The sequence below is a fragment of the Psammomys obesus genome, unplaced genomic scaffold, assembly GCF_907164565.1.
Source record: "Psammomys obesus unplaced genomic scaffold, mPsaObe1.curated_primary_1811, whole genome shotgun sequence".
NCBI classification, from domain to species: Eukaryota; Metazoa; Chordata; class Mammalia; order Rodentia; family Muridae; genus Psammomys; species Psammomys obesus.
In genome coordinates, this window is record NW_026590062.1 from 5320007 (window position 1) to 5336453 (window position 16447).

At 47.7% G+C, this 16447-nt stretch overlaps 2 protein-coding genes across 2 annotated transcripts; one reads left to right on the forward strand and one right to left on the reverse strand.

The window, feature by feature from the left end:
- Positions 1-259: 259 nt before the first annotated feature.
- On the reverse strand, positions 260-11369 carry Prkab1 (protein kinase AMP-activated non-catalytic subunit beta 1). Its single transcript, XM_055606189.1, has 8 exons — positions 11264-11369; positions 10989-11156; positions 8632-8795; positions 7451-7544; positions 7083-7197; positions 5049-5182; positions 1682-1750; positions 260-1451 (listed from the first exon to the last, which is right to left on the reverse strand). Exons 2-8 carry the CDS (start codon positions 11145-11147, stop codon positions 1374-1376), a joined length of 813 nt encoding a protein of 270 aa, XP_055462164.1. The 5' UTR covers positions 11148-11156; positions 11264-11369; the 3' UTR covers positions 260-1373.
- Positions 11370-11529: 160 nt separating this feature from the next.
- LOC129675933 (protein FAM50A-like) lies at positions 11530-13502 on the forward strand. Its single transcript, XM_055606081.1, has 2 exons — positions 11530-11634; positions 12127-13502. The coding sequence occupies exon 2, from the start codon at positions 12243-12245 to the stop codon at positions 13257-13259; it is 1017 nt and encodes a 338-aa protein (XP_055462056.1). The 5' UTR covers positions 11530-11634; positions 12127-12242; the 3' UTR covers positions 13260-13502.
- The last annotated feature ends 2945 nt before the right edge of the window (positions 13503-16447 follow it).

A 16447-nucleotide genomic window follows, 5' to 3' on the forward strand; every position in this document is an offset into this window, starting at 1 on the left:
TATCCTGCTTGGATAGTTAGTGCTCTTACCAACTGAGCCACCTTGCCAGGACCTCTAGAGCTCGCTAATTTACATGTGGCATTTTCTTTTACTTGTTCTCAGAGGCACCCACATGTGTGGCAGACAATGGGCACTCACAGCTGTCTGGTCCACTCACTACAAAGTGCCACAAGATAGCACCAAATAAACCTGGAAGGTCTAATCCTTTCTAACAAACAAACAAACAAACAAACCTGAATAGAATCAAAACTTCCTCCACTTATTTTTACAAAGCTTTATTGTACATCAAGATGACAGCAATTGTGTTGTGAAAATAGTAACAAAAAGGTACCCAAAATTCAGGTTAACCAAATACACCAGAGTTTGCTTCCACCTCTGGCAAGAACGGTATAATTGGTAACTTCTGCTGACAGGTGACAGGAACCTGTACTAATGGTCACATCTGTGGCATCACCATGGAAACCAAACTGAGTTTAAGATAGGTTCATTCATGCTAATCCAAAGGATGTCTTCCTGCTGGGAATCTAGCAGGCTGCTGTAGGGTTCCAAGTTATTACAGAACAAGCAATAGCAACCACTGTGACATTCTTGGCTCACTGGAGTCGGGTCCCCAGCTGTGTAGCACTTGCTGGAACTGAAAAAGGAGGGTAGGTGCTTTGACCAAGCTGTCATGGTAACATGGTCACTATGACAACCAAAACAACAAATGGGCAACCTTCCATGGTGGTCAGGCCTCGGGATCATCCAGCTTAATGGCAAATATGGCAGTGGGTTTTGAAAACAATTATTGCTGAGTGTAGTCACATGATCTACAGTCTCATCCTGGTGACTTATTGCCTTAGGTAGGAGTGGCTAGTTAGCCACTCTGGTTAAAAAGATCTTAGTACACAGTGTCGGGCAACGATTGCAAAGCTGCACCTGGAAATCAGACAGCTCTATTTCCATAGAATCTACAATCTACTGCTTTGATTCAGAAGGAAAGGCAAGCCTGAATATTGCTTTCTTCCACAGCCAGGCTTCAGCAGGGACAGGCCAGCGGCCTTGCGGATACAGACAGTAAGAATTTGTATGTGTATTTAGTCCCTGCTCCCCAGGTTTTTCCAGCATTCAGGTCAGGCTGTAGACATCTTTGGCCAGCTGAGGAACGATGTTTGGAGCACACTAGCCTTGTGCACTGTGGTGTTGGGACTGAGCACAGCCATCCCGTCTCCGTTTCTGGGCTCTTCTAGAGAGGCTATGCCTGGACAAACCTTCAAGGAGGACTAGGGTGGGGGTGAAATGTCCAGACAATGAAGTGAGGATCTGCATGCACGTGGAGAGCCCAGCGCTGCCTGCTGTCCCTTCCCTGTGGTCCATGGCTGGCTCTTAGCTTCTCATATAGGCTTGTAGAGCAGAGTGGTGACATACTTTTTCTTGTACCGGTGGGTTGCGCTGAGCACCATCACTCCATCCTAAGAGGGTGGAAATGACCAAGTGCAGGACAGGGTCAGCGACTGAGACTTCAGGGAACATGAGAATCACTACAGGCCTAAGGGAAACCCAAACTCCTGGGCCCACCTTTGGAGCCCGAGCCCGCCAGACCCCAAAAGCTGCTCTGCTTGTCAGCAGTCCAGGCCATCCTGGAGTTGAGGTGTCCTCAGAGGACATGCTCAGAAACTGCTCTGAGGCCAGAAAGTCATACCTTGATAGAGAGTGCATAGAGGTGGTTCAGCATGACGTGGTTGGGCTCCGGAAGCAGCGCTGGGTCACACTGTGAGGGGACCAAGGGGTATGTGAGCAGGTAAGGATTTCTGTTGGGGTGATTCTCCCTCTCATTTCATGGCATGGTCAGGGTAGCCAAGGGGAGGAGACAGGCTCTCAAGTTGACCTAAGGAGAGCATGTAAGGGCTTTGTGGACAAGACAAGTGAGGTGAGAAGGGCAGATCCTTAGTGCTAGCTGGATGCAGCAGAGTGTCACAGGTCCTTTTCACCTTGACTTTTATTAAGGCAGGCCTCACTCCATCCTCTTTCAGAGAAGAGCAGGCTACTAAGGACCCGCTGAAAATGCTTTCACCGAACACAGAATACAAACCGCATGCTAAATGCTCCTGAGAGTTGACTCCAGTCCCTACAGCTACACAAAGCAGCAGGTAACAGCAGGTGACTCAGGAAATGGACACACAGACACTGCCTTACTTTGAGAGGCCAGACAGCTAGAGCTTTTTCATTGCACATTCCAAACTTTTGGAAGAAAATGCACTCACATGAGGAAAATACAAGCACAGGCTACCGGTCTGTGGTGGCTTCAGGCCGATATCTCTACCTCAAAGGGAGGGCATATTCATGTCCCTCCATACTCTGGGAATCCCAGTCCTGAAGTGCCTTCAAGATCTCACAGCTGCCAGCAGGCGTCTGAGACCAAGAACTCTAGGGAATGTAAGCAGGCCTTTCCAGATGAAGCTGGCTGGCCTTCCCACACACAGGAGACTGGTCTGTGTAGCAGATTAGGGAGTGGCCAGCTGCATGCTGATGCCCTGTAGTGCTTAAGTTTGAGTCTGGGAAGATCTGCTGGGGACAACCTGCAGCACACGAGTGTACAGGCCGATTTCATCGGGAGAAAGGGAAGCAGAGCTGGATGAGCTGGGAAGTCAGGTCCTAGTCTGGCTCTGCCTTGGCAGTGCCTCCCAGCATGCACCAGTCCTGCTGTTAGGCTTCACACCTCAGAGGCTAACAACCCTGTCACAAGTTCCCAGTGAGCGCTTGCTGGGCAGGCTGAGCAGGACAGCTGATAAGAGAGCAAGGTGCTAGCCTACCTGCCTCAGCTGACTGCTGCTTCAGCCAATGGCTGCTGGAGCCTTCCAAAATAACAGTTCTGATCTGACTAATATTTTGAGCACATCATGTTTGAGATATGCAAGTTCAGTGTGGAATGGTTACACCAGACCACTAACATATTCACCATTTGTGTGTAGGTGTGGTGAAGAAACACTTAAAATCTACTTTGTACTGTTAATGACCACATACATCAATATTGTCTCTAGAAAACATTATGGATGATCCTTAAAGTTAAACACACAATTAGCATATGATTCAGTCACCCAGCCCATGTGCCTGTGTGCACATCCATGTGTACGCATATACAAATGCATTCAAAGGAAACGAAATCTGGATGCTGAAGACACATCGATAATCCCTCGATCACTGCAGCACTATTCACAATAGCCAAGATATGGAACAACCAACCATGGATAAGCAGATTTATAAATGTACTATGCACTCACCACTGTGATGGCCTGTGTTAACTGTCAGCCCAACAACATTCCCTAGTGGGACACTGTACTATATGTAGGAAGTGGGCAGAAGGTATGCATTTATGATAGAGGATTATGGATGCTATGAGGTCACCTCTCAAACTCCAGCTGCTGTTTTCGCTGGCAGGATGGACCAGAACCTGGAATTCTGAGCCTAAGTATACCCTTGTCCCTTAAATTGCTTTTGTCAAATATTTTACCACAGGAACAGGAAAAAAACTGTAACGATAGTATGTGGCTCGGTCTTAAAAAGGAAGGAAATTCTATCATTTGCAAGAATACGGAATTTCATGGACATTAAATGAGCCAGGCACAGTTAGACAAAACCATATAAAAATATGCAAAATCCTTAAAAAGTAGGATAGGAGAAATGGAATGGTAGTTATGGGGAAGATACTAGTCAAATGGAACAAAATTTGTACCAGACACAAGAACCAATTGTGAGAGGTGCTGCACAAGTAGGCTGAGCACAGTTAACAGTGAGTGAGGGTTCTTAGAACCTCTAAGACAGTGGACTCTGACCTCTCACTGGGACACCACTCTACATCTTGGTGCCCCAGTCTCTTCACTGTGGAGCTTAAGTAAGACTATGGAAAGCACTTCCCTAACTGAAACAAGGTCTGCTAGAGCCCAGGGCTGCCTCTGACAGACAGGTCCCAGTGCAGGCTCTCCTGCATCCATGTTCCAGGCCTTTCTCTGGTAATGGCTCCCTTTGCAGGAGGGGCACCTGCCTTGTGAAGGACAGTACTTAGTGTCTTCCGACCTCTGAACTTCTTTATAAGGGAGGAGAGCAACTTCACCGGAATCTTTTAGGACAGTGGCTAAGGGTCCTCTCAGTTCTCCACTAGCTACCTGTTTGAGGTACTGCCAACTTAATGCCAGGCACATGGCCAGCCAGTGGGGTCTGAAGCTGGCTGTTCCTTACCATGACTTCCTGGATACACAGGAATGACCATACCAGCCGCTATCTGGGCTTGGACCTTGGCACAGAAGGGCGTCTGGTGCCTTGAGAAATCTAAGTCTTCCGAGATGGAGTAACAGACACTAATGCTACTCTAGGGAACCCTCAACACAGACACAGTCAGCACACCAACATGTGGGCTCTACTGGGTGGGCGCTCTTCAGCTTCGGTGTGACTCTGTCCCTAATGCTCATGTACTGGGAACTCAATCCCCAGCGTTGGGGCATGGGTCATAACTGGTGATGAATTAGGTCATGAGGGTGAGCATGGAACTAATGAAGGCATCCTGAGGAAGGTCAGTCATCTTTTTTTTAAGCCTAATTTTCTAGTCTTTCTCCTCCACTGTATTCAGAGGAGAAATGTTCTTTTTTGTTAGTATACTTCTTTTATTGTTTGTTAAAAAGACAGGGTTTCTCTGTGTAGCCTTGGCTATCCTGGACTCACTTTGTAGATCAGGCTTGGCCTCAAACTCACAGGGATCCGCCTGCCTTTGACTACCAGAGTGCTAGGATTACAGATGTGTGTCACCGCACCTGGCTGTCATCTTAAGGGCATCGCTAGCCTTTACACTTGCTGCCACGGCAGATAGCACATGGATGTTTCCGAAAGCAGCTTAGTAATTAAAATTAGGTTCTAAGATGTTACCGCTGCAGTAGGAATTCCAAGATCTAGCTGATCAAGAAGGGGTGGCATGAAGGTCAGCCTGGACCATGACAGTCACAACACTGGAAGACACGTCTGCTCACCTCTACATTGTAAGAAGCAGGCAGAGAGGAGACCTGGATGGGAGTACTCACAGAAATGCCCGTGTCCTTGTTTAGGATGACCTGCAGCAGGTGTGGAGGGAGGATGGGCGGGGCTTTGAACCGCTCTTCTGGTTTAGAGATGTACGGTTCCTGATGGTAGGGTCCTGGCGGGGAACTAGACAGCTCTGTTGGGAGAAGATGACAAGACACTCTGAGACCACAAGCTCTAAGGGGGTCACAGTATCATCATTAGCTTTCTGTCCTTGTTCCCTCAATAGAGATCTGTATATTCTTTAAAGACATTCAGGCTCCAAAGAGGAAAAACAGAGGGATGAGAAATGCCTTTGGAATGCGGGTGCTCAGAATAAGCGTCACTGGTGCAGAGATGTTCCAGTCAGAGAGCAGCTGTGGTAAAGCCAGTATCTGGGCCACACTAACAAGGAATTCCTAATGCCCTGACCTCTCTCATCACCAGAATAAAGCTTCCTTCCTACTTCAGTCTGGCTTTGGCAAATGCCACAAGTTCAAGGCTGCTAGTGGGGATTAAGTGGCCCAGCCTAAATTATAAGCTCTACCAGGCAGAATACAGGTTTAATGGGGTACCAACATTAAAAATAATATAATAAACCTAAGTATAAAGGCCCTTTGGTTCTACACTCCGGGTCTGAGTGTCTTTACTATATAGACACAGTAAGAACTCTGGAAGCGCAGAACCTCACATAACAGAAGCAGCTCAAATCATGACATCTGGCTGGCTGATGGTACTGAGCCATTATTCGAACATCAGGATGGGTTCTGGCCACCTGATCCGTAAGCTGAACCAAAACTGCCAATTTTCTCAACATCATTTTCTAGGTCAGGCTCCCTTCACATGATCCAACCATACCTCAGCAGAAAAACTTAGAAAGCATTAAATGCAGAAAACTGAGCTATAAGGAATAAACAAGCCACTTGACTACCTAAACGGGAAGTCTAGAGCTGGAGCTGGCTCAGCAGCAGTGAGGGGTACACTCTCTGCCTCAGGTGATCAACCAGAACTTTGACTGAAGGCGTTGGTGTGTAGCATGAAGTTCTATGTCAGCCAGTAGGAGGGGTAGGTACACCGCCTCCATGCCACGCCTTTGCCTATTCGAAAACACGTAAGCAGTCATTTAAGGACCGCCAGCAATCCCAGTAATTTGGGTTTCTCAGCCCAGATCCACAACCTGGACACAGCCACAGTTAGCCAAGCCCACTAGTCAGTGTACAGCTATGACGTCAGAACTGGAAACAGTGAGAGATCCCAGAGGCAGAACCTCTAGGTCCACTGAGATGACAATGGAAAATTCCTCAGCAAACTGAATGGAAGCCATTCTCAGATGGTTGGACATGCTGCGGAGGACTCCTTTTACTGTCTCCCTCAGGGCCCAGGAAGCAGCCCCTGCATATAAGGGAAAGTACAGTTTATGCCAAGGTTTCTCCTGAACTGACCCTGTGATGGTCCAAATAGTTTTTCCTATGTAGTGTGGGTGGAAGGCAGGTCACCAAAAGCTCCGTGGTTTGAAGACTCTTGTTTAACAGGAATGAATAGAACAGGTTTCCAGAAAAGAAAGTTGTGCTATATAGCCTGTTTTCTGTAGGGAACCACTTCCATCAGGAAGCCCAACAGAGTGCTAATGGACGGCACAGTGACGACCAAGGTCACTGAGGTGTCGTTTATCACCTGTCAGCCTGCAATTCTCCAGGCAGCACTAGTGGGAAGTGAGCTGGCTGTTTCCCTGGCACTGGTTCATTACTGACTCAACGTATCCTCTAGGGCCTCTTCAGCCCCGCCTGTGGCATAACATCAAGTTTAGTTCTGTTTCTATGACCAAGTGGCACTGCAGAGTACCCAACAAGACAAGGCAGTGACTTATGGCCTCTTTGGGGTTGAACTCCAACAACCAGAGCTGAAGGAATTAGGAATGAACTGCTGTGGCCCAGAAAGCTACAGCTGTCCACCTGGCTGGGCAGCTTTTGCTCAAGTGTGAGAGGCAAGAGAAACAGAGTATGTCCAGGCCACATAGCCCCAGCCTGCACACACGTGGATAAAGGAGCTGTTCATACCAGATACATCGGAGCACTTTTGGGAATCCACCATTAAAGCATCAAATACTTCAAAGTCAGTTTTCTTCACTTGAATGATGTTGTTAACTGTGCCAAGCTGGCTGGTTACTATTGGCTGGGAAGAGATAGACAGGCAGAAATCATAACAGGGAAGGTCTGTGGAGTTCTTTAGAGGACTAGAATTCCTGGCTGGAAGGTCTCACTGCCTGGCTAGCTACTCTTGGTCAGTTATACCAATGGCCTGGCAACTGGTGCTATCTAGCTCAGAGTCACACACAGGGAAGAGGGACCCGATAGCAAGTTACAATGAAAGTGATTGGTGTTGGCTGTGCCAGTACCCAGAGGGCTAAGGGCTCCAGGCAGAGTACCTCAGAAGGATCGTGGGTCCACTGGCCATCCACAAAGAACTTGTACTGATGCTCTCCTTCAGGAAGATCCAGGATGGCCACAAAGTTATTCTGGCTGCAGAAAGAAAGGAAGCAGTGTTTTAGCTGGGTGGGCTGCCCTCTGGCTCCAGGTACGACCAAGAGTTCAGCTGAAGGACAGCAAACATGTCAACAATTCAGACAATTCACAGTCATGGTCTAAGCTAGGAAAGCCATTTATCAGGACAGCAGGCAAGAGCGTCTGGAAAAAGGAAAACTCACCTTGCTCAGTTGCTAGTAACTAGAATCCTAACACTGAAAGGTCAACAAATGGCTTTTCAAACAAATTCATGCCTTTTAAGTCTGCATGCAAAATACCATCTGGCAGCCTGAATGCAGAGGAGGGTGACAAGAAAGGCATGCACAAGCTGCCTAGGTCCCCTTTTTGGCAGTTTGTCAGTCTTTATGAGGAAGGGGTCAGAGTGACAGGGCACACAAACACTGTCTATACAAAGTTGTCTAACTCCCAGCAACCCTTGAGCCTTCCTCCATGTAGTTGTTTCTTTGCCTGACTTGAATTAACTTATGGCTACTGCGCCCAGTGGTTCCTCTGCACCTCAGTATTAGCCCTGGAAACACAGATGGACTGACAACAGTCAGGCCTGGTACAGCAGGGCAGTTTCTCTCTCCATTTATCAGAAGTGGTCACCAGTGAAGGTTTGGAGACAGGAGTCCACACAAGGGCTTTTGATAAAGCATCTCACTATTCTCTTTGCTAATGATGTCTTCAGAGCATGTCCCTTCCAAAAGTTACACACTGGGAGTCGACTAGTCCGTGGACCTCAAGATCATGTGGTCCCTCACAGAAGGGACTGCCTAGTGCAGGCAGTGGCTCGGATCCATGCTCTAAAGCTCCCAGCCCAGCACTTTCTCCAGGACCAGAACAACTTTCTCAGAGGAAATGTGGAGCGAGTACTGGAGTACGGCACAGAAGTACTGTTCACTTAGTGCTTTCTTCTAAAACATGTGCAGTGAAAGACAGTGCCTTCTAGGGCTTGACATCGGAACTCATTAAGCAGCATCTATCTTACAAAAATGCCCTTTATGCTACTCACCCACAGAGATCTCTTAAAAACCAGAATATACCCACAGCTAAAACAAGAGAATGTGTCTCCTGCCATTACCTTCTCGTGAGGGGAAGTTTGCTCCAGTTATTGAAGGACCCAGACAAGTACACCTCCTTTCCACCCCCTGTCCATCGAAATACAGTTGGCCGAGCCTGGGCGGGAGCTTTATCATTCACTTCAAGATCGTGCTGCCAGGCCAGGAACTCCTCCTTCTCTGGAGCCTAAGAAGCAGACAGCCACCAGTGAGGTCCCCACACTAGATGGTTAACTTAAGAGTGACAACAGTCTAGCCAGGCAGCGCTTGCCACTTACTCCTACCTGCGTCTCCTGCAAACCAGAGATAACAAACATAACCACTTCTGTCAGTGTTTGAAGACTCAGATAGTCTGGCACAGAGTTGACTCATCAGCTATTACTATTACTGCAGTCAGACGTCACAAAAAGTCTAGAGGAAGCTAATAAGGCCTGCTTGGAGGAAGACTGCCATGAGTCCAAGGTGAGTTTAACACTCGGGATTTCCCTCCATTAAGCAGGCTTTGGTGTATGTAAGAATTTATAAGGGATGATCTCAGAGTTGTTTAAACTGGCAGCTATTCACCAAGTACTAAGCACAGAGGAGAAACAGACAAATTAAAAAGACTGGTCCCTTCATTATGGCAAATGATATTATCCAGTGAGGTAAAGTTAGACCATATCTAACTTTCTCCAGCCAGAGAGAACAGCGCACATCCAACCCTAGGGTGAAACACAGTTGTGTAAGAATCTTTTCTATTCTTCAGTCAGAAGACCAGATTTCTAGGATGGGAGAAAGCCCTGAAGGGAGCCCAGCAAGCTTCTATTACCTCCACACCAGATACCAATCTGCTCTTATCTAACAGATGCCTGCAGTCTTTAGATCTGAGCTAGACATTAACAAACCAGACCTGCTTTATTTTAGAGCAGTGGTTCTCAACCTTCCTAATGCTGCGCCCCTTTCATGCTATGGTGACCCCCCACCAACCATAAAATCATTTAGTTGCTACTTCATAACTAATTTTGCTACTGTTGTGAACCGTGACGTAAACATCTGATATGTAGGATGTCTGTTATGGACCCCCAAAGATAACCACTGTTTTAGAAGATAACTAACTGTAGCACAATACTGAACTTGGGTTACAGGAAGAATTTCTGACTTGATCCAGCAGCCAGTTACTACCTATGACATGAGAAGGGATGTCACTTAAATCCCTCTTCAGTGATCCTATAGAGAACAGCAACAACACCCATTTCTTTCTAAAAAGAAAAGTAAGTTTATTCAGCTCACTGCAGAGAGCGGAGGGCATGGTGAATATGCACCTGCTACAACAAATACGTCTTACTTCCTTTTACATAGCCTTGGGTCAAAATTACTTCTAGGGGTGGGGACAATCTTAACTCAGCGGAGAAACAGCACTCCAAGGATCGCTGCACACACCTTTCCCCTAATGCTGCAAGCTCAGAAAACATGTTCCAATCACAAGGCACAGTTCCATAAAAGCAGGCTCTTTAAAGAGAACTATAGCCAGTCCAGGGGTGATGAGTAAAAGCAGAGCTAGTGGCCAGGCAATTAGTCTGTTTAAGTAATGTGGAGTAGGCAACAAGACAACAAGAATCAACCTTCCTAAATGCAGTTTGTTCTAACGAATTAGCGTTTCCGTCAAGAATCAGCGAATGCCCTTGGAGTGGGTCCTGTAGCCAGAAGCACTGGCCACATTACTATTAAGAGACTGCGGCTCAAGCAGGAACTTTCAGCTTGACCTGCAAAAATTGTTTGTTCTGGTCTGCTTAAAGTCCAAGTCACTGTTTCAGTAAAAGCAGGAGAGAAGTGGAGTAGTTAGCTATTGGCTGCCGTTCAGTGACTCTCGGCCACTGACCTCAAGTGGAATTGCCGGCTCTAAAATAAAGTAAGCAGGGGTGGGCCAAAAAGTGTCAGAACCAAACACCTCCGGCGGTCAGCTAGTCAACTTCATTTTCAGCTTAACATTAGTGCTCCTGTTTTGCCTCCAAAACAAACCCTAGAACTCCCAACCCAACTTGTGCAAAAGTGCGTCGGACTGAAATCGAGAAAAAGGACCGTGAAGCCTCGCAATCAATTAATTACACCTAAGAGAAAAGTAGACACTGGTGCTCAATTACAGCTAGCTCGACTCTTAATTAAACTCGGTCCCAGAGCTGCTTTCTCCTTAATGATGTTCAACGAAATCCAGGGTGACTCTACTCTAGAGTAGAGTCTAATTACTCTATGGGTAATTAGGCACAGGTTCCCGGACAGCGAAGAGGGCTGTGACAGGGCCAGCTCCGTCCAGGTGTGAAGTTGGGAATGTGGCGGGAACACAGCAAAGGCGCCCTCCCCTCAACCAGAGACAAGAGGGCTCGGATGCCCCTCGACTCAGCACCTTGATTTCCTCGGAGTGGAAGATGTCGGCGTCTTCGGGGCTGTCCATCAGGATCTTGGGCCTGTCCCCATCCTTGGCGCCCCCGGAGCTGTCCCTCCGCGGCGTCTTGTGGCCGCCCTGCCGCTCCAACGCGGCGCGCTCGCTGCTTGTGTTGCCCATGGCGGAGGTCTGCGGGGACACAGGGAAAAGGGAAGGGGCGGGCCGGGACCCCCGGAACTCCCGGGACCGTGGACCTCGCGTCTCGGGCCGCGCGCGCTCGCCGAGCCCCGCTTTACCTGCTCAGGAAGCCGCGGCTGGAACTCCAACGAGAGCGGGAACGTAACCTGACACTTCTGGGGCAACTCCACCCCCCTCCCACTACCCTTCAGCAACTTCCGCTTCCGGCCGAGCCCAGAGAAGGAAGGGTGGTCACTGCGGACGGAGCGCTCGAGGCTAGCGCAACATCACTTCCGCTTCCGTTCCGGGAGTGCGTTTCCCGGCTGCCTCCCCTCCCCGGCCGCTCAGAGCGCAGTCGCAGTGGGTGGTTCCGGGCCTCTCCCAGGACGAGCTTCCTGAAAGCCGGCAGGAGGCGCTCGCGGGCTCGCGTCTTCAAGCCTCTCCTGCCGGAGCGGAGATGCCATCGACGGTGCTGCCCACATCACCCCAAGTGCGTATACTTTGTTGAAGGGGTCTTTGTAAAGGACAAATCGAATGAGGGCATGGGGTTCGGTTCCGGGCGCTCACAACTATTCGAGGCTGAGGTCCCAGGGCATCCCGACGCCCTATCCTGACCTCCATGGCTGTCCAGCGCTCAAGACGCACACATTTTGTACAGGCGGGCAGAGCACTCACACACATAATCTTAAAAACAAAAACCAAACTTCCTTAGATGCACTGGCTCTAACTCCAGAGTGCATTAGAATAATCTAGTGCTCCTTCAAAAGGACAGCAGCCTCTGCAGATAGATCTGCCAAATCAGAATTTCTGTAGACTAAGGTGGTGCATGCAGACCATCTTGGGGGTGTTTGAGAGAAATGGCAGGCTTAAAAGATATCTGGGAAATGTTCTTCCTGTGGTAGCTTGGGTCCTTTAAAACACTTGCATTATTAGTGAGTTGTTTAAGTTGGGTGTACAGTCTTTTGATTAGTCATTTTGAAAGGTGCCTTGGAGCTACATTGGACGCATTATGCATAAAATGTGTTAGTGTGACCGTCGCCGTAGCCGTCAGGACTCCCCCAAGGTCGTTGCTGTCATCCCGCTGCCGCCACTGCTACCATGGCTCAGTACAAGGGTGCCGCAAGCGAGGCGGGCCGGGCCATGCACCTGATGAAGAAGAGGGAGAAGCAGCGTGAACAAATGGAGCAGATGAAGCAGAGGATTGCAGAGGAGAACATAATGAAATCCAACATCGACAAGAAGTTCTCGGCACACTATGATGCTGTGGAAGCAGAGCTCAAGTCCAGTACTGTGGGCCTTGTGACTCTGAATGACATGAAGGCCAAGCAGGAGGCACTGGTGAAGGAGCGAGAGAAGCAGCTGGCCAAAAAGGAGCAGTCAAAGGAGCTACAGCTGAAGCTAGAGAAGCTGAGAGAGAAGGAGTTCAAGAAGGAGGCCAAGCGGAAGATCTCTAGCCTGTCCTTCACGTTGGAGGAAGAAGAGGGAGGTGATGAGGAGGATGAGGTGGCCGTGTATGAGGAGCAGCTGGAAAGGGAAGAGGTCACCACAAAGAGAAAGAAATTGGGGAAGAACCCTGATGTGGACACAAGCTTCTTACCTGACCGGGACCGGGAGGAGGAGGAGAATCGGCTTCGGGAAGAGCTGCGTCAGGAGTGGGAAGCCAAACAAGAGAAAATCAAGAGTGAAGAGATTGAAATCACGTTTAGTTACTGGGATGGCTCCGGGCACCGGCGCACAGTTAAGATGAAAAAGGGCAGCGCGGTGCAGCAGTTCCTGCAGAAAGCGCTTGAGATCCTGCGCAAAGACTTCACCGAGCTCAGGTCAGCAGGGGTGGAGCAGCTCATGTACATCAAGGAGGATTTGATCATCCCCCATCATCACAGCTTCTATGACTTCATTGTCACTAAGGCACGAGGGAAAAGTGGGCCGCTCTTCAGCTTTGATGTACATGATGATGTACGACTGCTCAGTGATGCCACTGTGGAGAAGGATGAGTCACACGCAGGCAAAGTGGTACTGAGGAGCTGGTATGAGAAGAACAAGCACATCTTTCCTGCCAGCCGCTGGGAGCCCTATGACCCAGAGAAGAAATGGGACAAGTACACGATCCGGTGAGCATCCAGAAGTGGGCATGATCTTGTCTCCCCGTGTCTGCAGGGCTCCAGGTGCCTAGATTCCCTAGGATCATGCCAAAGGACTCAGGAAGGATGGTAGTTGCTATTTCCTGGCCTGGTGGTATTGTCACTGCTTTTCTCTTTTACAATAAAAAAGTCCACATGTTGGAAAAAAAAAAAAAAAACGTATTAGTGCTTCAGAAGAAGTACAGACCCATTTAATAAAATGTTCTCGTCTTCACAATGTCAGTTTTATAAAACAACAACATTATCTTGTGTTTATTTTTTTTTAATGCATTAGATTTGCTAGGCCATGTCTTGCATTTCAGCCACTGAACATTTATTTAGTGTTTTAGTATTATTATTACCTGCAATGTGACACATTTTGCTAAGGGAAACAGTGACCCTGATGACTGACATACGGTATTCTAGAAGGAATTTGACAGTATCTATCTAAAAAAACCAACTCTTCATTTTTTTATGGACAATTTTATTTCTAGTGAATTTCTATAAAAATGATGTACAAGCATGTTTTTCCGAAGCATTGATCCTAATTATTATACTAATGCTAAGATGCACACTTTAAAATGTTTTATCGCTCTGAAATTGGATGCCTCTAGCCGTAAAAGAATCTTAGATTTGATGAAGTAGGGAAATTTAAAACCCCAGAAGTTTGTTGGTGAAAGAACAGCTAACTGCATTTTATTTAATATTTAAGCAACATTTTTTTTTTTTTTTTTTTTTTTGAAATGAAGGCAGTGGCTGTGTGTGTGGGGCAGCCCTGAAATCCTAGCGCTGGAGAGGGTCAGGGAGGGTGGTCTTGAGTTGGAGGCCAGTTGGGGTTACATAATGGTAGCTAATCTCAAAAGTGGGTAACTGTGTGTGTGTGTGTGTGTGTGTGTGTGTGTGTGTGTGTATGTTGGGGGGTGCTTCAAGATGGCCAAGACAGGATGGCGATTTGGGTCTCATCCCCAGAGCTCCACAAAGTTGTCTTCTGATCTACACATGCACTGTGGCACGGCCCCAGTTGCTGGTGAACACGCACATACACAGCCACGCACACGCTTATGCACATGCACCCTCACACACACTATTTTAAGCATAAATAAAAACAACCAGAATTTGGGTAAGTGTGAAGAATGTGAACATTCCACATTCCAAAGCCAGGTGACAGAATAATAGAAGGGCATGGGCGCTGAAGTAATCCTACCTGGGTTCAAATTCTGACGTTACCATTTAGTAGATTCCATCCTGGCATCTATTGGGAAATGGCCACAAAAATAACACTGACATTACAGGCTTGGGACTCACTTAAGAGCATTCATGAGAAGCAGTTTGCATTTGACCCTAGAACATACTCAGTGGTTGGCACTGTTATTAGCATCGCCATTCTTGAAGATGGAAAGTTCTGGAAGGATACATAATAAACACTCTGGATGATCCCCTTGGAAAGGAGGGACATTAAAATAGGAAAAGACAGAAGGGGCCCTTTTGCTTTTTAGCTCATGTCGTGATCAAGGATGTGAATACGTGTAATTGGTAGGGCAAAGTTATATTTTATTATGCTGAAGGTCAACACACAAGGTTCACACTCTAAATTTTTGCCTACAGTCCTGAGCCTTTCTCCCTAGGGCTGCTCACCTGTGCTATGTATCTTAGCAGAAGGTCAGGTCCAACCTCTAACAGAAGTCTCTGATTTGGGGGCCAGGATCCTGGGGGAGACCCTCCAGCTGCAGGGCAGATCAAGGCGGTGTCTGTCCAGATGTGCAGAGCATTGCTCTTGGTCTCTGCTTACATACTCTCCAGTGGGTGCCATGGGGTTCTAGGACTGTCTGGTTATCTTGAGTGGGTGACGTCACTGGGTTGTGATTATCAGGTGCAGCTTTGGGTGTAGTGGGGTTCCTGACTAAGCTATTTTTACATATCTAAAAGACATTTTTTTTTTTTACTATGCTCATTACAGCTTGTGTGTTTATACACTTGTATATTTTTTTTCCCAGCGAGGCTGCGAGCAAAACTAAATAAGACATACTCCAACTCTAAAAGAATCCAATATAGAAGAGTAAGGTATAAGTAGGCAAGGGATTCTGTCTGAGCCATGGGAAGGGCTAAGTGAGGGCCAAGGATTTTTCTGGAACAAATGACCAACGGTCTGAAGTTACTCAGCGGAGGCAGAATTGTTGAATGTGCCTGCGGAACTGAATAAGCTGGAACAGGCCGTTTTTCTAACCGTGGTTTGGAAGCCCTCACAGAGGCTGTGAGTTCTCTCAAACAACTGGATAGCTGAGAATAACGTGAGTGGGTGAAGGCCTTTATCTGAGCTCTTCAGATACTCAGGTGTGCCAGGAAGTCTTAAGGCTTCTGCGCCTACTCAGATAATGCTGTAAGCACCATCTCATGATGCCAAAGACCACGTGCACTTCCTGAAGATCTTGCCAGTGTTTTCCAGCCAATGAGACAGTCCAGTTTATAGGGTTGCCCAGGTGAGGCCTGCTCCAGAGATGCCTGCAGCAGAAGGCAAGTGGACGCTGAGATTTTGGCTAGCTCCCTTCTCAAGACTGTGCTGTCTGAGGGAAGGGGCACATCTTTCTGATTTGCATAACTGTACCTCATGGGCTGACTCTAGCCTCTTTCCAACAGGAACAATCAACATAAGAATCAGAGGTATTAGCTGGAGGGATGGCTCAGTGGGTCAAGCACTTGCAGCCAAGCCTGATGACATCAGTTCCATCCCCAGGACCTAACTGGTAGAAAGAGAGAACCAACTTTCAACAGTTGATAAAGAATAATGTCTTTAAAAAAATAATAATTAGAGGTAATAGCTTAGCACCTGCCAAGACCATGGTGCTCATAATTAAATTCGAGGAAACCACACTGACTTTTCTAAGAGAGACATCTTAGTCATCATGGCGCTCAGAATATTTTGAGAACTTAGTTATGTTCATATGGTATGATATGCCCATATGTATGTATGTGTGCTGTATGTATGCCTGGTGCCCACAGAAGAGGGCACTGGGTCCCCGGGAAGTGGAGCTAAGCAAGATTGTAAGCTGCTATGTGGATGCTGGGAACCGAACCCATGTCTTCTGAAGGGTCAACAAATGCCCTTAGTCACTGGGCCATCTCTCCAGCCCTAAATAATCACACACACACACACACACACACACACACACACACACACACACACAC

Excerpts from the sequence above, each read along its gene's own strand:
- Prkab1 (XM_055606189.1), bottom strand. The coding sequence starts at position 11,147 with ATGGGCAACACAAGCAGCGAGCGCGCCGCGTTGGAGCGGCAGGGCGGC. Across the intron at positions 7,198-7,450 it reads GGACCCACGATCCTTCTGAG|CCAATAGTAACCAGCCAGCT; the intron begins GTACTCTGCCTG and ends ATCTCTTCCCAG. Across the intron at positions 1,452-1,681 it reads TCTATGCACTCTCTATCAAG|GATGGAGTGATGGTGCTCAG; the intron begins GTATGACTTTCT and ends CCACCCTCTTAG.
- LOC129675933 (XM_055606081.1), top strand. The coding sequence starts at position 12,243 with ATGGCTCAGTACAAGGGTGCCGCAAGCGAGGCGGGCCGGGCCATGCAC.